Here is a 21,012-nt window from a genome sequence, read left to right on the forward strand (position 1 = left end):
CTCAAATAAATAAATTAAATCTTAAAAAAAAAGAAAAAGGAGGGAATGGTCAGAGTGTCATGGTGTCTTGGTTAGGACCTGTTTCAATGAACCAGTGGGAACAAAATTGCCATTAAACCGGGCAGAAAGGGACTTGGAAATAAGTCAACAGAGATAGGGAGGGTGAACAGAAACTTTGCTTTGAAAGGGTGGAAAGAAAGGGGGTGATAATTCAAGGCAACCATGGGCTGAAGGAAGAGCTCTGATTTTTTAAGAGGATATTAAGCCATGTTTGTACATGAATTTGCATGATTCCACAGTGAGGGAGAAATGAGTGGTACAAAAGATTCACGGATAGTTGCAGGAGGAAAGTTCTTCAGAGCCTCAGTGGAGGGACAAAAGTAGGAAGCAAGGGAGGTGGAGTGGATATCACTGAGGTTGGTGTCTGGGTTTGGTGGCGGGAAGGGGTGGTAACTTTTGCCAAGGCTCCGATATTCAGGCCAAAGAACTGCCCAGTTCAGGACGTTAATTTTCCTCTCCTTGAATGGGCACACGATTGGGGCCCCAGGTGGATCGTGCATCACTCCTGTCTTCTGCTACCCACCAACAGCTCCCTCTCCGCGCCCATGAGTGAGGGCAAAGGGTTAAACCACAAAGTTAAAGGTCGGTGAGGTAGCAGAACGTATATGCTCCATCTAGCCCATCTCTGGGTCTCCAGTTCTCAACATCTTCATTCCATCAGTCCTCTCATTTCTGCACCAGGCCAGGTCCTCCCTCTCTGGCCCCGCCCTCCCCATGGAAGGCACCCGGCTCCGGCAAGAGCCTCGGGGCGCGCGCCCGCTTCCGTCGCGCCTGCGCAACGGGCTCCCTCGGCTCCCTGGCCCGGGTGGACTGTCACGAAGCCTGTTCTCCGTGCCTCGCTCTCGGGCGCGCGCCTTCTGGCAGCGCCTGCGCAGAGGAACGAGGAAACCGGTTCCCCGGTGCGGGCCCGGCGCCTGCGCGCTGAGGGCTCCGGGCCTCCCGGCCTGAGGGAGAGGAGCAGGGAAGATGGCGGCTGTGGTAGAAAATGTAGTGAAGCTGTGAGTAGTCGTTTCTTTCTCTCCTAGGCCGGGAGGTCTCGTAATGGGCCTGGGAGTAGGGGGCGGTGCGGGACGGGACGAAGCGGAGGGAAGGACGTACCCGAGAAGGCCTTGTTGCGACTCCTAGTAGGGAGGGCAACAGGAGACTCCAAGAAGACGTTGCGCTTCTTTGGAAACTTGTGGAGGCCCTGAGGGGGGCACACGGGAGCCCCTTACGGGCAGCCTCCCTGCGGGGCCGTGCGGTCAGAGCGGTCCTTCGGGCTTACGGCGGCCTGAGTATGGCGCCCTCGTTGCGTATGAGAAACACAGTCTGGGTGCGCTCCCGAGACCAGACGCCTCGGTCCGGAGGGGCCGGGCTGAGGGCGGACCCGGGACCGACCCGTGTCCCCGCGAAGCCCGGCGCCGACCCCTCCCAATCCGCTGCCCGCGGCCGGTCCTGGAGCAACAGGCTCAGCAGCCCTTGTGCGGTTAAGCACCGCGGGGCTGTTTTGTTTTAACAGCCCGTGGGGGGTGGGGGTCTTGAGTATCTCATTCCCAGGACCAAAAACATTGGGAGGAATTTGTTGAGCAGATACAGAAGGGAAAGAACTTCAGGGCAGAGGGCCTTTGCACCGGTCAGTCCAGCCACCAAAAAACGGGAACTGGACGGAAGCGGTCCAGGACGCCTCTGCAGCCTGGAGGGGCATCTAGGTCGGCAGGCTGCGCGCCGTGCGGTCCCCTTGTGCTGGTCAGGTTTCGAGCAAAGTTAAAGTTAATGGTGGTTGGGAAAAATGGAGAGTGGTCTGTTGGCTGTGAGTTAAAGATGCTTTGGGACTTGATTCAACCTAGCCTTCTCCCTGAAGAAGATTGAAGTGGGTTCATGCCTGGTGGGCGCATAGAGCACGCTCTTTTTAGTGGGTAGATTGGGCTGTGGTGCAGAGGTAGGAAATTGGAGAGGTGACCAGTTGTCCAGGCAGGGCTTTTGGATTTTGACTGGATGACAAAGATAAAGGTTTGGGAACTATTCTGAGGGACTTAGAGCTTCTCATCTCCCTTTGTGGTGGGCTGAGCCCCCACTCTTCCCAAGAGCCTTTTTAAAGAGTACATTGCTTTGCCCACCGCCCCCCCTCCCCGCCTGGAGCCCTTTCTTTTGAGAATGCCTTCCCACTTCCATTAAGCTAAGTGCCTTCTTCTCCTCTTGTGGTTTTTTTTTTTTTTTTAACTTGCTTTCAGCTCCATCCTGCTGCCTCTTTCAGCTACCCCTCCTCCCAACACTATTATCTTTCTCTCTGATCTGCCCACTCCAGTTTCCCCCAGCTCTTTCTTCAGGCTGACATTTCCCTCAATTTAGAAATGTCGCTGTTGATCTACCATTTATATAGTTATCCTTCCTGACTCAGATGTTCTTTCTTTGTTTCCCTGCCTTTCTCTTTGTTGACTAACCCCCCACACTCCAATCCCATTGTAAAGGGAGGTTTTACACAGGTTTCATGCTTCCCGGAAAAGAATCAGAGCTCCTACCTTGGAAATCTTACTGTACTGGGGGAATGTCAGACTTCCCTAGGTTGAGAGTTAACAGGTAATGAGACTTTATGTTGGAAGACTTTCTTCGGGGAAATAGAGTTGCCAACCCTTTCATGTAGTGCTAGAAAAGAGGAGTTGCCCCTTTCAACAGAGCACGACTTATTTCTCTTAAAGGAACTTTAGAGATTGTGAGGGTCACCAGTCACTGGTTCCTGAGTACTAGTAGTGAGTGAGAAACCAACTTTCTCCTCAGTTCTAGCTGCAGAGGGCTGTGGACCACGATTAATACATTTCGCTACAGAACTTGCCCTTTAAGAAGGGGCTTCCGTTCTTCTGGTAACGTTCTCACCCAGGAGAGAGATACTTTTCTGGAGCTTCTCTTGATCGTGATGTGCCTGCTTTTTGAACAGCTGAGGTAATACATTGAGGTCAGGACTGCTAGCTCATCTTTTCTGACTTGCATCTTGTTCTGGGAGAAGAATTTTCCTATTTATAAATTCTCTCTCATTCTTAGTCTCTCCTCATTAGATCCTCTCTCCCCCTAACCTATGTGTTTCATTCCCAGTTCTCCCACGAGACAGTTTGCACCACCTTCTGAAATCCCACTTAACTCACAAGTGCTGTGATAGAATGTCTCTCATTGTTCTCCCCAAAACCAATTCTAGCTTCCGTGCTCTGACTTTGCGGCCCTCAGCCCATCTCCCCCTTCCTTCCATTTGACTTACAGTGTCAGTATCCATTCCCATCAGCAGAAACAAAGGAGCTGCTGCACTCGGCCTTGTTTATCCAATTTTCCTCTGTGTGGTGAGGACATGGCTGCCTCCTAAAGGCCAGCTAATGTGAGCCTGTTCCCTTTTTTTCACTCTCCAACACAAGATTCGTGCTTACCTCAAATTACAGTCATTACCACTCATTGAATCAAGCCAGGCCGTCTTGTGTTGTCATCGCCTTGTGTGTGGTGTGTCTTTTTCAGTTGCTTGGGAACATACTAAGCTATGCCTAAGTGGTCTATTGTGACTGCTCTGTGAAAGCCCCCCTCGATTCCAGAGCATGGTTTGTCAGTGTAGCTTGAGTTATGGACATAAGCAACAGAGACTCACTGTCCAGCTTCTCATGCTAGGGGTCGTGAGAGCTTATCTAGTCCGGCTTCCCCAGTCTAGCAGAGGAACCTGAGCTCCACATGGGCTGACTAAATGTCCACATTCGTGTGGTGACTTGCAGCCATGCAAGGTCTTTTTACTCCCAAGTCAAGTCAGGATGACCCACACATTCATGGGTACTGGGGATACTATGGGAAAGAAACCACCTCTGCCCTCAGTTTATTTAAGATTGACTGAATATGTAAATATGAATCACTGTAGTTCCAATACTAATGTGCTTGTTCAACCCTGAGGATGAGAACAAGGTTGGTTCTATATACATGGTTCTTAGAATCAGGTAACTCCTGGCACTGTGTAGTTTCCCAGCTTTTTAAAGCACTTAAAGGTTTACTCTTGATTTAGATTTCAAACCGAGTCTTTTGAGTGAAAGAGGGTTCTTTCCTATATAATTTGATGGTGTGAGAATGGAAAAGGGCCTTGGATGGGCCTATGAGCAAACAGGTTTTATTTATTTTATTATTATTATTTTTAAAGACTTTATTTATTTAGTTGACAGAGAGAGACACGGCGAGAGAGGGAACACAAGCAGGGGGAGTGGGAGAGGGAGAAGCAGGTTTCCCGCTGAGCAGGGAGCCCGCTGTGGGGCTCGATCCCAGGACCCTGGGATCATGACCTGAGCCGAAGGCAGACGCCTAATGACTGAGCCACCCAGGCGCCCCGAGCAAACAGGTTTTATATCAGTCTAATGGCACTCAGGAAAAAAGTAGGCTTCGAGGAAGTTCAGGTATTTTCAGGTGGTTTCCATTGACTTTAAAATTAGCATATAGAATTAATTAGTTGGCTAAATACAGGTCTCCCCCCACTATCCAAAAGTAGAGTGTTCTTATGAAACTGTTCATAAGCTGACATGGCATAAAGCAAAGAAGCAATTGCTACTTCTTAAAAGCAAAAAGCCTCTCTGGATCTCTTTTGGTTAGTGAAAAGAGATACTAACGTAGGTCTTTTATAAAAGCGAAGTGCCAGAAAGTACACCATCAGATAGTGGGAGAAACCTGTACCTAGTGCAGAATCAAAAGATATAAAATGGCATACGGAAGAAATTCCCTCCCAGTCACCCAGTTTTTCTGTCTGGAGGCCGGGAGTTTCTTTTCCACTTCTTGTTACATAAATGGTAGCATCCTGTAACGTTTCTCAGCACTGTACCTTGCTTTTTTTTTTTCTTGTCATCTTGGAGATTGTTTGAGATCAGCACATGAAGAGCTTCCTTCTTTTTTTATGGCTTAATAGAAATTCATTGTGTAGACGTGCTGTAGTTTGTTAAATATATTTTAGTAAGGGCCCCAGAGCTTGTTGAACTCTTCCTCATTTGTGAAAAGAAGCTAACGTGTGCTTCTCAGAGTCATGAGGGTTAAGAGAAACAGCATCTTGACTAGCACAGGGCTGGACTCAAGAGAGGCACAGAATGAACATTAGTTTCTCCCTGTCTTTGTGGGTTAGGCTTAAATCTGAGTAGGCACATGAGAGATCATGTGTTCCTGATGGTAATTTATTTATAAAGTGCCTCTCCTCATAATGGCTTAGTGAAGGGGTGTGGTGTCCCATGAGGCAGAAATGGAGGCAAATAGGACTGAAGCCACAGTCTCCCGGTCCCTTGAGCCTTCTAAAGAAGCAGATGGCGAGGAGAGGGGTAGCTCCGCCCTGCACTGACACACACACACCTGATCTTTGTCTCTCCTGCAGCCTTGGGGAGCAGTACTACAAAGATGCCATGGAGCAGTGCCACAATTATAATGCCCGCCTCTGTGCTGAGCGCAGCGTGCGCCTTCCTTTCTTGGACTCACAGACTGGAGTAGCCCAGAGCAACTGTTATATCTGGATGGAAAAGCGACACCGGGGCCCAGGTGAGAGTTCAGACTCAGGAGCACAGGGAAGGAAGAAGCTTCCTCATCTTTTTTTTTTTTTTTTTAAATCTTTTTTTTTTTTTATTTGATAGAGACACAGCGAGAGAGGGAACACAAGCAGGGGGAGTGGGAGAGGGAGAAGCAGGCTTCCCGCTGAGCAGGGAGCCCGATGTGGGGCTCGATCCCAGGACCCTGGGATCATGACCTGAGCCGAAGGCAGACGCCTAACAACTGAGCCACCCAGGCGCCCCTGAAGCTTCCTCATCTTAAGTGATGAGCCAGCTGAGAGTTTTCCTTACTGCTTTCCACGCATGGATGAATACAGTCTTGCCTTGATTAGAAGCCCAGGGAGGATGAAGCAGACAGGTTCATACCAGCATTTTGTTTTCTGCAGGACTGCCCTGCTGAGGCTGTTGTTGGGCTTCTGGGGAGCTATGTGTTAGCCAAGGCTCCAAGCTTACATATGTTTTTCTTTTCCATAAACTGTCCTTCCTCCTACCCCCAGGCCCTCACTGTCCATATTCCTCCCTCACTGTAGAACTCAGTGGGCGGTGGGGAGTGGGGGGGGTGCTACTCCTCTAGATAAAGTGTTTGATATTATTGCCTAGGACTGGGTTAGGGTTTGACTTTTCTCTCTTTCTTTTTTTCCACAGGATTGGCCTCTGGGCAGCTATACTCTTACCCTGCCCGGCGCTGGCGGAAAAAGCGGCGAGCCCACCCTCCTGAGGATCCAAGACTTTCTTTCCCATCTATTAAACCAGGTAAAGCACACCCCTCCTTGAGTAGGGGTATGGCCTGCTGCATGTAAGGCCTGTTAATCACCTGTTACGTACTAGATCCTGAAGATGCTAAAATGAATGAGATGCCATTCCTTCCTTTAAAGAGCTCAGTCTAATAGAGGAGACAGGTAAACAGATAAGTTACGGTGCCAAGTAAACTGGGGTGTCTTGGTTCCTGGGCAGCCAGGGATCAAAAGACAGTGACTGGCCCATGGCTGGCCTAGCACTGTGTAGACCCAGAGCGGTCTGCTTTCAGCCCTTCTGAGCCTCGCCTCATCCTGACCTTGCCTGCAGACACAGACCAGACCCTGAAGAAAGAGGGGCTGATCTCTCAAGACGGCAGTAGTTTAGAGGCTCTATTGCGCACCGACCCCCTGGAGAAGCGAGGTGCCCCAGATCCCCGAGTGGATGATGACAGCCTGGGCGAGTTTCCTGTGACCAACAGTCGAGCACGGAAGGTATAAGATGAACACTGTGGCTAAGGGAGCTTTGATGGAAACCAGCCTCCTCTTTATCAGAGGCCACCCAGTAATCAGAATGGAAGCAGAAGCTTTGGGCCAGGCGGCAGGCCCCTGGGATTCTGTTCGTGCTCATTCCCTAATTAGCACTGAGTACTGACTGGCTTTGCTATTAGTATCCAGTTTTTCCTGTTCCTTTCCTTCTAAGTGCAGACTCTCCCTCATTCATCTTTTTTTTTTTTTTTTTAAAGATTTTATTTATTTGAGAGAGAGAGAATGAGAGAGAGCACATGAGAGGGAGGAGGGTCAGAGGGAGAAGCAGACTCCCTGCCGAGCAGGGAGCCCAATGCGGGACTCGATCCCAGGACTCCAGGATCATGACCTGAGCCGAAGGCAGTTGCTTAACCAACTGAGCCACCCAGGCGCCCTATCTTCTTTTGTCACAGATATTTTTTGGTGCCCGGGGTTACATGGGTGAAGCAGACCTGGTCCCTACCAACAGGGAAGATAAAACTATACACAGAAATAATAAGAGCTAAAAAATATGGCAGGCACTGTGCTAAGTGCTTTTCCATCATTTTCTCTAGTCTCTAAACTGTACAAAGTAGGTATCATGGCCCCTGTTTCACATACAGGGAAGCTGAAGCAGAGAAGTTAGAAAAATAAACTTCCTATAAGCCCACACAAGTAAGCAACAAAACTCTTTTTTTTTTAAGATTTTATTTATTTATTTGACAGAGAGGGCACAAGCAGGAGGAGTAGGAGAGGGAGAAGCAGACTCCCCGCAGAGCAGGGAGCCCGATGTGGGGCTCGATCCCAGGACTCCAGGATCATGACCTGAGCCAGAAGCAGACACTTAACCGACTGAGCCGCCTGGGTGTCACACAGAGCTCTAATTTAAATCCAAGAAGTGGCTAAGTTGGTACAGCGTGCTAGTCTTGATCTTGGGTTCGTGAGTTCAAGTCCCACGCTGGGTGTGGAGATTACTAAAAAAAAATAAATAGACATTAAAAAGTAATCTAAGAAATGAGGTGAAAGAAGGGAGCCACTCGTAGTGTGTTCCTGGGGCATCAGATGAGAGGCAGGAGAGGGCATGGCTACTTGGGGTACCAAGGAAGACTTTGTGAAAACATGGCATTTGAGTCGGCCCCTTGGAGATGGTGGGGAAGGCACTCCAGGAGAGCAACGGAAGAGAGGCACAAAGGAAGGAAAACCCAAAGCATTGAAGGGAGAAGCAATAGGATTCTAGGGTGTTGAAGGGCAGCAATGAGGAACGAGGCCAGAGTGGAGGGGCCGGCTCATGGAGGAGGTTCTGGGTGGCTTGGCCAGGCCCATCGCGGGGGAGCTTTTGGGCGTACATTGTATCTGCCCATCGTAACCCTCCTGTCCACTCAGCGGATCCTAGAACCAGATGACTTCCTGGATGACCTGGATGACGAGGACTATGAAGAAGACACTCCCAAGCGTCGGGGCAAGGGGAAATCCAAGGTGAGGAGGCAAGGCGCTGCCTACTGGGGAGCCTACAGAGCCTCCTGCGCTATTGCTTGTTGCCATTTTTCCTCTCGAGTGAAATTAGCAGCCACTTCCCAGAGAGTTTACTCCTCAGAACTAGACATCTTAATAAGGGCATCTTTTTGTTTTTTTGGCAGGGTAAAGGTGTGGGCAGTGCCCGTAAGAAGCTTGACGCTTCCATCCTGGAGGATCGGGACAAGCCCTATGCCTGTGACAGTGAGTGCCTCACAAGTGGGTGGGTAGTCCCTGCCTTGGACCCAGCCCCTGCTCAGGATCTGAGAGGAGGGAGGGTTGTGTTCTTGCTCAGAGTGGTAACAAAAGGCCTGAATGCTTTCTCCTGCCTGCTGACTGGTTCCCTCTGAGACCCTTGGGAGGCCCCAGCCTCTGCTACCCAATGGGTGGGACCTGCATGCTCTGGGAGAGGTTTCTGCTGTCCCCTGGGGTGGGGTGCTGGGGCCAGGGGCACACAGCAGGCAGAATTGGCCCCTTGATAGACCGCATCCAGGTCTGCTGGCTCAGTCAAGCCAGGGCCCCCAGAGTCCAGCACCGAGTTTTTCAATGTCTGCTCTCCCCCTTTTCTCTGACTCGCCCCACTTCTGTCCCTCCGCCCTGGGAGCACCATCGCCGCTGGTTTCTCTCTCGTTTGCTCCGCTTTCCTGCTGCTGCTGCTCCTGTCTCAAGTGTATCAAGGCCTTCTTCTCATGACTTTTCTTTCTGTCTTTCAGATAGTTTCAAACAAAAGCATACCTCGAAAGCGCCCCAGAGAGGTAGCTCTCTCAACTTTTCAGACTTTGGTTTTCCTATCCCTTTTCCCTCCTCCCTTGTTTCTCCCACCTTTCTCATTTCCTGTGATGCTAGCGTAAAAATCTCTGGAATGGCATGGGGATAGGAGCAGTGGGCTTTTTGTTGTACTCCACTCCTCACAGTCCTGGAAGCTGCCTTTACCACTGCTTGTCTCCCACAGACTTGCTCCTAGGGCTGCTCGGCCCCACTGCATGGGGTGGCTTCAAAAGCGTTCTAAGGAACCCGCTACAAACAGATCCCGCTGCTTCCCCTTCCCCAGAACAGACACTTGGTGGTCAGCTAATGTTTCTCACCATGCCACCACCTCCTCCCATCCTTCCCCCATTCCTTCCTGCTGGCCCCCTTGCTCTTCTCAGTATCACTGCTTAAGAGTACAAGATGCCATGTGGGGATCTGCATTCCTTGCTAGTTGGCGGGGGGTTGGGCAGGGTACTGATGTGGGAGTGTCTTCGAATTGCCTTGGGGGCCAGAGACCCCAACAGACTTATTGATAGGTGATCCCCCAAGTGATCCACTCCCTGCTCCTTTATCCTCATTGGGCAGAGATGAGCTCTGTGGTATACATGGAATACCTTGAGCTTCCCACGTTTACTGAGAGGTAAAAAAGTTTGGAGTCTCTTCCTTACCTTTTTTCCTTCCTGCCATATTACAAGATTTTAGAAAATCCCCTCCCTTCCTGACCTGGAGCTCCCCAGACTATTCCCAGGGCAAGTGGTAACTGGGCCAGGGTTCAGCCTCCCAGACAGCCAGTGTGGGAGAGCAGAGGTGGCCATGGGCTGGGGTTTAACAGAGGCAAGAGCCACGGAAACTGGAGAGCCCCAGGGCCTGATGCTCCTCGCCGAGGTGAGGGCAGGTGGCCGGCACTGAAGGCCTGTCGCAGACAGAGCCGATGGGGGCAGGGGTGGTCGCTTCTGCCTCAGGCGAAGCCCCGTAGCTGGAGCGGGCGGCGGGGATGTGGCACCTTTCCTAACACCTCGGGTCCTAATACCTCGGGTCCTAACACCTCGGGCCCTAACACCTCGGGTCCTGACACCTTTCTCTGTCATCTTTTTCCCGCTCAGTTTGTGGAAAACGTTATAAGAACCGACCAGGCCTCAGTTACCACTACGCCCACTCCCACTTGGCTGAGGAGGAGGGTGAGGACAAGGAAGACTCGCAGCCGCCCACCCCAGTTTCCCAGAGGTCGGAGGAGCAGAAATGTAAGCTGACGCGTCGGAGGCGGGGCGAGGGGGAGTCAGCCTGCTCGGGGAGTGCCCTCCCCGCGGGGCTGCCGGGTGCCTCGGGGCCCCCTGAGCCTCGTCGGAGCTCTCTTCCTCTCCGTAGCCAAGAAGGGCCCCGACGGACTGGCCCTGCCCAACAATTACTGTGACTTCTGCCTGGGGGACTCCAAGATCAACAAGAAGACGGGGCAGCCCGAGGAGCTGGTATCCTGCTCTGACTGTGGCCGCTCAGGTACCTCCAGCCCCAGGGCCCGGAGTCCCCCGTAGGAGTCCCCCGCCGCCCGTGTGACACCCCTCCCCCGCCCACAGGGCACCCGTCTTGCCTGCAGTTCACCCCGGTGATGATGGCGGCCGTGAAGACCTACCGCTGGCAGTGCATCGAGTGCAAGTGCTGCAACATCTGCGGCACCTCCGAGAACGACGTGCGTGCCCCCCCGCCCCCCCGCCCCCGCCCACAGCTTCCCCCCACGGGGGAGCCGCACCCTCCCCAGCGCCCCCGGGAGCACCAGCTTGGCGTCAGATGCCGTTCCGGGCACTCAGGGCGCCGGACAGGACCAGCGGGGGTCCGTCCCTTGTTGGAATTGCCCTCCTGCGGGGAACAAGCAGCGAGCCAGGAAAGGCGCGACGGCCTTATGGCGTGCCGGGAGGACAAGGACAGCAGCGGTGTGGCAGGGTCGCCGGGTCCCTGACGTAGATAGTCAGAGCTGGCTTCTCTGAGGAGGTGGTGTTTGGGGTGGAGATTCGGATGGTGCGGAGGAGCCAGTCCGAGAGGGTTTGCGGGCACAGCCTGCCCGGAGGAGGAGCAACGAGGGCAGGGGCCTTCGGGCAGACAGGCCGGCGGGGGCCTCCCTGCAGCTGGAGCACAGTACGAGCAGGGGCTAGAAGGCCGGCATCGCCAGGTCTGAGGGTTTAATTGGGAGTGACGTGCTCTGTCTTAACATTTTTAAAAGAGAAGTTCGCTCTGTGAAGAATAGAATGTAGTGGGCAAGGGTGGAGGCTGTGACCTGAGTTCAGAAACTGTTGGGGTTCAGGTGGAATGACAGTGACTCACGTGGTCCGGGTGGAGAAGTTTCTCCAGAGACTCCTGAGTCTGCTCTTCCCTACCACCTGCCCCGCCGCTCTTGGAAGGAGTAGCAGTGTCTACAGAAGCTCCCACCTGCCCTCCCCCAGTGGGCTGCCTGAGGCCCACTGGTCGCTCACCTGCCCCTTCCTCTTCCATCTTGCCTTCTCTAGGACCAGCTGCTCTTCTGTGACGACTGTGACCGTGGCTACCATATGTACTGTCTCACCCCGTCCATGTCTGAGCCTCCTGAAGGTAGGTTGCCCTGATCTCTTACGCAGAACAAGTGTCATACTAGTAACTTGGAAAATCACTTGTACGGGAAGTTCTCTTAAGTGTTCTTTCAAATTAGGGCATAGACACTTTGCCTTCACTCAGAATGCTTTTCTGGCATTTCAGCTTGGAGGGTTTAACATTTGCACGTTAGGTACATTTAGAAATGCAGAAAATCAACAGCCAAAGAGAAAACTGGTGCTGAGCGGAAAACAGTTACCAAGGAGTGGTTTGCTTCCCTCCAGCCAGTCCAGGAAACTCAGTTTGTAGTTTGTCTGATGTCAGGCTTTGGTATCAGCTCTTTGAATGTGACGGGCTTGAGTGTCCATTTCTTCCCCCTTCCCGTGCCCAGTCTGGAAACGTATGGAACCTGGAGCCTGAATGGGTCAGTCTGCCCCTCCAGTAGTGTGCTTAATAATGCTCCAAGTTTGCAGAAGTTCTTCAGCCAAACCAGTGGCGGCACCAGAAAGTGGCTGTCTCTCTGCCCGTCCCCCTCCAGCCAGGTCTCTGTGCCCAAACTCCTCCTTTACAGAAATTCAGGAGCTTACTCAGGAGGATGTGAATGCCCAGTGGCTTTTCCTGTACACAAAGGATGTGGGCCAGCATTGCAGACAAGAGAAAGTGTCTCACTGTGTGGTTAGGCTGACTTGTAATATAGGTCACACTGCTGTGTCGTCGTCATCGTCGTCCCCCCGGAAAGGAGACACGAACAAAGTCTGAGAGTCCTTTGGAAGCTGCAGGCAAGCACAGAAGCTATTGTCGTTTGTCATGCCCAGTTTTTAAATCTACTCTGGGGAGAAGTAGTGTGTTCTGTTTTTTCTTTTTTTTTTTTTTAACCATAAAATACCAATTTACAGACAAAATTCTACATGAACTGTAGAAGGGCCTTCCTACTGAGGTACTGTCAGAGACTGAGGTACTGTCAGAGACTGAGGTAGTGAAGAGCTGCAGGCAGCTGAGGGAGAATCCTCTAGAAGCCATGAGATGGTCTAGGCTCTTAAGTCAAGGGGTCAGCAAACTGCAGCTCATTCATAAGCCAGATCCAACCACAGCTCGTGTGTATAGCTCATAAGCTAAGAATGGTTTTTACATTTTTAAAGGAGATTTTAAAAAAGAACATGGGACCAAGACTGTATGTGGCTCACAAAGCCTAAAATATTTAACATTCTGGCTGGCTGTTTACAGAGAAGCCTGCCAGCCCCTGTGGTATTGACCTTTGGGTCAGAAAGGACCTTCTTACATTTTGAGAGCCCTGTGTCTCTGAAGAACTTTTAAAAGGGGTGGATTCTTTCCCCCATACACGTCCACATACACAGATGTACAGTTACACTTAAAATTCTGAGGCATTGAGGACTAATTTTGTTTCTCAAGAAAAAAAAACACAGAAGAATGCAACCATAATAAATATTAATAAGCAAAGTATGAAACACTTATTTTTCTGCAAGGGACATTTTTCCCAGTTACTCTGAGAGAGAGATCATAACACACTGGGACGTCAGAGTTCACCCCCTTTTCCTGTCACTGGTCCTTGGCTTCTTCTCAAACACCTAGTGATGGTGGAGAGCCCATCTCATCTTTCCATGGTTTTCCCAGAAAGCTATCTTATGTGGAGTCAAAACTGGTTTCTCTAGAACCACTATTCATGATCTTCATTCTGACCTTTGGGGCCATGAGAACAAAGTCTGGTTCTTCTGTAATCGCAAGTCTAAAGCTGAGATGCTTTAAAAAGTTCTATCTGCCCAGGCCCTCCTAGAGATTCTGATTTAAGAGGGCCAAGAGGGTCTAGAAGTCTGTATTTGGAAGTAGGCCTCCAGGTGATTATTTCTGTCATCACCACTGAGACTTATTTTTCATGATTTTTTTTTTTTTTTTAAGATTTTATTTATTCATTTATTAGAGAGCGAGCGAGAGAGAAACAGCATGAGAGGGGGAGGGTCAGAGGGAGAAGCAGGCTCCCCGCCGAGCCGGGAGCCCGATGTGGGGCTCGATCCCAGGACTCCGGGATCATGACCTGAGCCGAAGGCAGTCGCTCAACCGACTGAGCCACCCAGGCACCCTATTTTTCATGATATTTGAAGCCCTAAAGGTTTCTTCTAGCTCAGGATAACCGTGAAACTTTGCTACCGCAGAACATCTCCCGGCCTTCCCGTAGCTGATCCTGCTCCTGGAAGCGAGGTGTGGGAAGCGGAAGGACGGCGCGGTAGGGTGGTACAGCACCCGTCCTCACCCGTTTCTCCTTCTCTGCAGGAAGTTGGAGCTGCCACTTGTGTCTGGACCTGTTGAAGGAGAAAGCTTCCATCTACCAGAACCAGAACTCCTCTTGATGTGCCCCCCACCCCCACTCCCCCCATACATCTAGGGCTGTTTCTCTCTTCCTCTCTTGTTTTTCATACCCACCTTTCCCCTCCTCCTCTCTCACAAGTCCAGATAACCGCGGGTGGTCGTGCCGATCCGCCTTTGGCAGCACCAAGCAGAGGTGGCAGCTCTGACCGCCTCTGGCCTAGGCCCTCAGGGAGAATGGAGCAGCACACTGCCCCAAGGCATACCTGTGACCCAGCTTCTCACTGCTCTCCGTGAAGTGCATTCACTCTGCCTGCCTTGGGCCCCGGCCCTGGCGATTACAGGGTTCGAACAGTGTCCTCCGAGAAAGAGTGGGAGAGCAGCTCACTTTTCTCTCAGCTCTGCCTCCACTCTGGTCCCCAGGGTTTTCCCTTCCCCTGGAGGCGAGCCAGACCAGGGCCTCTGCCAGGAGTAGCTGGGCATGAGCAACTGAGCAAGCTGAGGCAGCGCTTGCAAGGAGCTTTCCAGGCCCTTTGTGCCGCTTAGCCTCGCTGCCTCCTTCCCCCAGAGTGGCTCTCCGCAGCCCTCTCTTCCTGCTACCCAGGATCCTTTGCCCGAGCCAGGATGCTCTTGGTCACTTTCCTTGCTCTGCCCTGACCCACTTCTCCCCACCCCACCCCAGGGGGAGTCGCAGCTTCACCTGATTCTTCCTTATGCTCACCTGGCTCGCTCACAGGCGGTCTCTTAATGACCGAAGCATTCCCCGTCCTTGGAATTTCCTGTCTTCTGCCTCCCCTCCTTATTCCCTTTGGTTTTGTGGGGAGAGGGGAAGAATCGGGGCCAGGCCAGCAGCTTGGGGGCCACAGGGAGACATTGGATAATGTGCCTGTTTTTTAACTCAATGAAAAAAGCCTACCTCCGAAATCCCCTTTTTGTTCTTCCTGGACCTGGACATTCAGCTCCTGCCCTTGACTGAATTGGGGGTCTCTGCCTCCTGCTCTGTGTATCCTGGCCCCTGGGTCACAGGGAAGCCACATAGACATCCCTTTCTTCCCTTGCACGCTCGCTAGCAGCTGGTAAGGTCTTCACACCCTGATTCCTCAGTTTTTTGCCTGGTGACACTGACATGAAGTAGTGGGGGGAGATAGTCCATACCAGGACCCCCTGGAGTGGCCTTCCCCTTGGCTGTGGGCAGGCCCTAATTCACTGTCGCTTTGGAGTTGAGGTGTCTTTCTTTCTTTAGTTCCTGTATTCTAAACATTAGTACAAATAAACGTTTTTACACAGAACTCCCTGCTGGGTGGTTTATCTCCTGACTCCCTTTCCTGGTTGAGAAAGTCATTTCATCCTAAAACTCTCTTCCTCAGGGCAGTGGTTTTTAAGTGTTTTGAAATACAACTTTTAATCCCAAATGAAAAATTTTTTTTAGATTTTATTTATTTATTTGACAGAGACACAGCGAGAGAGGGAATACAAGCAGGGGGAGTGGGAGAGGGAGAAGCAGGCTTCCTGCTGAGCAGGGAGCCCGATGCGGGGCTCGATCCCAGGACCTGGAATCATGACCTGAGCCGAAGGCAGACGCTTAACGACTGAGCCACCCAGGCGCCCCTAAGATTTTTTTATTTGAGAGAGCATGAGTGGGGGTTGGAGGAGAGGGAGGGGGAAAGAATCTCAAGCAGATTCCACACTTAGCGCAGAGCTGGACTTGGGGCTTGATCCTATGACCCTGAGATCATGACCTGAGCCGAAATCAAGAGTCTGAGGCTCAACCGACTGAGCCACCCAGGTGTCCCTATTCTGATTTCTTCATGTAAGTTCATGTTCTAACAATTCCTTGTTATAAAAGAGAAGTTGTTTTGATTAATAGAAAACTTGAGTTAAAATCAACTTTAGCATCCTTTTTCTATATTTTGGTTGGTTTGAAGGTAATTCTGCTAGACTTGTATATGCAAGTGGTGACAGTTTTCTAACGGTTGATCTTGGGATTTCAGAAGGTTAGTTATTATATAAATACCAAAGAATGACAGAAGAAAAGAACATCACGGTGGGACATGTGAAAGCTTTGTTCATGAGGAGCATAGAGGCACCTCGACCTTGCTTGCCTGGCATTCCTTCCCTTACCCGCCATGTGCATAAACACCCGCACGGCCACCTGTGCACAAAAAATGACTCCTTTCCTTGGAGCCAACATTTTATTGTTGACAGCCTCCGTAATGGATTTTCTATATCTCACTTGAAAGTGTGTTTTGTAGTTCTTAAACTTTTCAAGATTTCAATTATGAACCGCCCCCTGAGGTATCCTTAGGGTTTTTTGAAACAGCCTGAAAGCCACTGTTACCCACTGAAAGACGGTGGCCTCGGCGATTGCATTCAATAAATAAGCAGGGTGCTCTGAGCTGGGAATTTTGTTAGTAACAGAGCATATCCCCTGTCCTCAGGCTTTTACATGGAAGTAGGCCAGAAGCAGAGGGAGTAAAGCAATGATCCTTGGTGGCTGCGTAGTCTAGGAGTCAGAAGAAAAAGAAATGTAAAAAAATAAAAGATGCCGTAGCAGGCATAAGTGAGAAGAACTTTGGAAAGGGTTTGCAGGAGTTGGGGTTTAGGATGGGACATAGAAGGATGGAAGAAGGACCAGCCATAGATTGGGCTGGGGAGGGAAGCCTGTGAGAAAGGCAGAGAGATGGGGATTCATCTGTGGCCCTGGGCTTCCCATCAGAGCTGGGAGTGGGGGAGGAAAAGCAGGCTGAAGTTCGGGATGGGGAGCACTAGACCGCAGGTTAAGATACCTACATTCATGGGCGCCTGGGTGCTTCAGTCATTAAGCGTCTGCCTTCGGCTCAGGTCATGATCCCAGGGTCCTGGGGTCAAGCCCCGCATCGGGCTCCCTGCTCCGCGGGAGGCCTGCTTCTCCCTCTCCCACTCCTCCTGCTTGTGTTCCCTCTCTCGCTATGTCTCTCTGTCAAATAAATAAAATCTTAAAAAAAAAAAAAAAGATACCTACATTCAATTGCTAAGAACAGGCAGGACTAAAGGTTACTAAGGAAGGGACTGGTATTAGATCTTGAGTTTAGAAACTTGAATTGTGGGGTGCCTGGGTGGCTGAGTTGGTTAAGCATCAGACTTAATTTAGGCTCAGGTCATGATCTCAGGGTTGTGAGATCCAGCCCCACGTGGAGCCTGAAGTCGGCTCTGCACTGGCCATGGAGCCTGCCTAAGATTCTCTCTCTGCCGCTCTCAGCAAACCCTGTCTCTCTCTCCCTCTCTTAAAAAAAAAAAAAAAAAAAAAAAGAGGCGCCTGGGTGGCTCAGTCGGTTGAGCAGCTGCCTTCAGCTCAGGCTATGATCCCAGGGTCCTGGGATCGAGCCTGGCGTCGGGCTCCTTGCTCAGCGGAGGGCCTGCTTCTCCCTCTCCCTCTGCCTGCCTGCCACTCCCCCTGCTTATGCTCTCTCTCTCACTATCTCTGTCTCTGTGTCAAATAAACAAAATCTTTAAAAAAAGAAAAAGAAACTTGAATCTTGCCACCAGTTACCAAAACTAATAAAAATTAGTCCTTATTCGCCCTAAATCAGAACGGGCCATGGGGCACCGGGCTGGCCCAGTCAGTAGAGCATGCAACTCTTGATCTTGAGGTCGTGAGTTGGAGCCCCACACTGGGCATGGAGCCTACTTAAAACAAACAAAACAAAACAACAAAAAACCTGGCGCCAGGCAGGTAGTTGTCCCTTATCCTTAGCCGGACAGATCAACCTGAGGCCAGCGCTGTCCATGGTAACAGCTTTTGTGTGGCTTAAAGGTTTCATCCATTTTCCTCACAACCACTCCGTGAGCGGTGTTAGCCCTGTTTGGAAGATGAGAAAGCTGCGACTGCCTAGGTCACGGCCAAGAAGGCCTTAAGAAGCCCGGGCTGCTCTCCGGCCCCCGCGCTGCCCCGAGGCTCCTCAGGCCCCAGCTGCTGGCGGCGCCTCCGGGACTCCCGCGGGGTCTTGGCTCCGCCTCACCGCCCGTCTCGCTGGAAGCACCGCCCCCAGGAGGGCCCCACCACTTCTGCGACGTCCAATGAGACTTGGCTGGGGGCGGGACGGGACGTCATTGAGGGCCAATCTGATGGGGCCTGGGCGGGGCTGCGGCGGGTGGGAGCCGAGCGGCCGCACCGCGGTCTTCCCAGCCGGGAGAGAGCCCGGCGCGGGCGGCGCGCACGGGCCCCTGCTGTGCGCGCGCGCGCCCCCCGCCCCCCGCCCCCCGCGGAGCCCCTCGGCCCACTCCGCCCTCCGGGTCGTGGCGCCCGTCCCTCCTCTGCTCTCCCGTCGCCGCCCGGACAGGGGCTCCGAGCCGAGCCAAGCCGGGGCAGGGGCGGGAGCCGCGGGACGAGCGCCTGAGGTGGGTGCGGAGCGGGAGGCCGGGAGGCGGGGAGGCCGGGCGGGCGGGCGCCTGGGTACACCCCGCCGACGGACCCCGCGTCGAGGTGGGGAGAGGCCGGCCAGGTTGCGGAGCCCGGCTCCCGGCCTGCCTCGGTCCTAGGCGCTCGTGCCCGCGCTCTAGTACCCCTCCCAGGCCACCTCCCTCCCCTCTGGGGACACCCCGTCCCTCTTGCTGCCCGCGGCCTCCTCACCCCTCTTGCTGTTTGTCGCCTGTGCACCTGCCATCTCGGCCCCGTGCTCCCACTCCCTCTCCCTCTCCCTCTCCAGGCCGGACCCCCGCCCAGTCTTACCTCCTCGGGACCCAGCACCAAATTAGCCTCGCTCCTTCTGCCCGCATCTGTCCCTCTTTGTCGTCTGTATACTTGTCACCTCAACTCAGCTCATCCACTCGCCACCCCGCCCCCAATATCATTTAAATCCAGCCCAGGCCATCATCTCCCTCCCCCTCCCAGGGACTACCGCCCCCCCCACCCTGATTATCTCCTACACCTGCCCCACTCAGTCCCAGTCCCCTGTCCTCCCCCATCCATACTCCTTTGTTGTCTCTGCAGCTGTCCCCTTGGCTTTATTCATCCTTCTCCCCCCCAACCCCAGGCCAAACTCCTTCTCCCTCTGACCAGTGAGCCACCCCCTCCCCAGCTCTGCTCTGGCATTCCTCCTGGTCCGTGCCCAGCCCACTGCTCCCTCCGCCTAGCTGTTCCCTTCCTTCCAGCCCAGCCCTCTGAACACCTCCCCAGTGCACCCTCTCACTCTCTCCCAGCTGGCCCAGTCTTCCCTGGTCTCTCCCACACACCAGCCTCTTTCCCTGTCCTCATACCTTCTCATTTCCTGCCTGTGATCCTTGCCCGTCCCCCCGGCCTCGGCCATCTGGACCCCGCTCACTGTTTCCTACCCCCACAGGTGCCGTGGAGAAGCCATGGAGCTGAGCAGCAAGAAGAAACTTCACGCCCTGTCCCTGGCCGAGAAGATCCAGGTGCTGGAACTCCTGGATGAGTCCAAGATGTCCCAGTCGGAGGTGGCCCGGCGCTTCCAAGTCTCCCAGCCCCAGATCTCGCGCATCTGCAAGAATAAGGAGAAGCTGCTGGCCGACTGGTGCAGCGGCACGGCCAACCGGGAGCGCAAGCGCAAGCGGGAGTCCAAGTACAGCGGGATTGACGAGGCCCTGCTCTGCTGGTACCACATCGCCCGGGCCAAGGCCTGGGACGTCACGGGGCCCATGCTGCTGCACAAAGCCAAGGAACTGGCCGACCTCATGGGCCAGGATTTTGTACCCAGCATCGGCTGGCTGGTCCGCTGGAAGCGCCGTAACAATGTAGGCTTCGGGGCCCGGCGTGCGGCGGCGGCCGCCTTCCCCCCTGAGCCGCCTCCCCCGGGCCCCCCGTCCCGGGCCCAGCGTCCTCTTTCTCTTCAGGACTTCTCCCCCGAGGACGTTTTCGGCTGCGCCGAGGTGCCTCTGCTGTACCGGGCCGTGCCCGGCAGGGGGGGCGCCTGCGACCGCGTGCGGGTGCTGCTGTGCGCCAACAGCAGAGGCACGGAGAAGCGGCCCGTGCTGGTCAGCGGGCTCCGGGCCGCGCCCACGTGCTTCTTCGGGGTCAGCAGCGAGGCCCTGCCTGCCTCCTACCACCCTGACCTGGGCATCCCCTGGTCCGAGTGGCTGGCGCAGTTTGACCGGGACATGGGCCAGCAGGGCCGGCAGGTCACCCTGCTGCTGGCTGCCCGCGTGCTCGAGGAGCTGGCGAGCCTGCCCGGCCTCTGCCACGTGAGGCTCCTGCCCCTGTCGGCCGCCGCCGCCGCCGCCGCGGGCAGCACGCCGGCCCTGCCCGGCTCCGTGGTGCGGGCCTTCAAGACCCATTACCGGCACCGGCTGCTGGGCAAGCTGGCCGCCGTGCAGAGCAAGAGGGCCGGCATCTCGCTGGCCGAGGCGGGGGCCGGCATCACGGTGCTCGACGCCCTGCACATGGCGGCGGCCGCCTGGGCCAAGGTGCCCCCCCAGCTCATCGTCAGCAGCTTCGTTCAGGAAGGGCTGGCTCCCTGCAAGATGGCCCTGTGCCCGGACGAAGCCTCCCAGATGCCGCCCGTCCCCAGCGGGCTGAGCCTGCAGGAGTTTGCCCGCTTTGTGGACCTGGAGGGCGACGAGCCCGCGTCCGGAGCGTGCAAAGAGGAGACGGGCGCCGAGGACGGGCAGGGGGGCCAAGAGGACGGCCTCCAGCCCCTGCCCACCAAAGCCGACGCCCTCCGGGCTCTGGGCACGCTGAGGAGGTGGCTGGAGTGCAACAGCACCTCCCCTGAGCTGTTCGAGAAATTCTACGCCTGTGAAGAGGAGGTGGAGAGGCTCTGCTGCCTGTGAAGGGCCGCTCGCCGCTCGCTCGCCGGAGCCTCTCCTCTCCTGTTTCCCATGGAAACGCCCTCTCGAGGAAGGCAGACGGGAGGCTGGCCTCTTTCCCGTGGAAATGGAGCTCTTGTGAAAGGTGTAGAAGGGAGACAAGCTGGGAGACCCAGTCTAAGCTCTGAGAGAAAGTTGTCCGAGCCTTGAGAAGAGGGGGCTAAAGATGGGGCGCGAGCTAGCGCGGAGTTTCCGAACCCCTAGGGGGGCTGGGACTCGGGAAGCTGGAATTGGGGCTTTACAGACAGGCCGATCCCTCGAAC

The 21,012-nt window shown here is 53.8% G+C and overlaps 2 protein-coding genes across 3 annotated transcripts; both read left to right on the forward strand.

The window, feature by feature from the left end:
• Positions 1–934: 934 nt before the first annotated feature.
• DPF2 (double PHD fingers 2) lies at positions 935–15,234 on the forward strand. Of its 2 annotated transcripts, XM_032414687.1 has the most exons (12): positions 935–1,058; positions 5,402–5,562; positions 6,216–6,323; positions 6,636–6,799; positions 8,195–8,287; positions 8,449–8,527; positions 9,037–9,078; positions 10,177–10,314; positions 10,439–10,567; positions 10,645–10,757; positions 11,569–11,650; positions 13,916–15,234. In XM_032414687.1, the coding sequence occupies exons 1-12, from the start codon at positions 1,027–1,029 to the stop codon at positions 13,990–13,992; spliced, it is 1,218 nt and encodes a 405-aa protein (XP_032270578.1). In that variant the 5' UTR covers positions 935–1,026; the 3' UTR covers positions 13,993–15,234. The 2 variants fall into 2 exon arrangements, with proteins under 2 accessions (XP_032270578.1, XP_032270579.1); XM_032414688.1 differs by lacking the exon at positions 9,037–9,078 and having other exon boundaries at positions 936–1,058; positions 13,916–15,121.
• Positions 15,235–18,260: 3,026 nt separating this feature from the next.
• Positions 18,261–21,012, forward strand: TIGD3 (tigger transposable element derived 3). The gene is made up of 2 exons (XM_032414686.1): positions 18,261–18,325; positions 19,267–21,012. The coding sequence occupies exon 2, from the start codon at positions 19,283–19,285 to the stop codon at positions 20,711–20,713; it is 1,431 nt and encodes a 476-aa protein (XP_032270577.1). The 5' UTR covers positions 18,261–18,325; positions 19,267–19,282; the 3' UTR covers positions 20,714–21,012.

This window comes from Phoca vitulina, unplaced genomic scaffold, assembly GCF_004348235.1.
Source record: "Phoca vitulina isolate PV1807 unplaced genomic scaffold, GSC_HSeal_1.0 scaffold16, whole genome shotgun sequence".
Taxonomy (NCBI): Eukaryota; Metazoa; Chordata; class Mammalia; order Carnivora; family Phocidae; genus Phoca; species Phoca vitulina.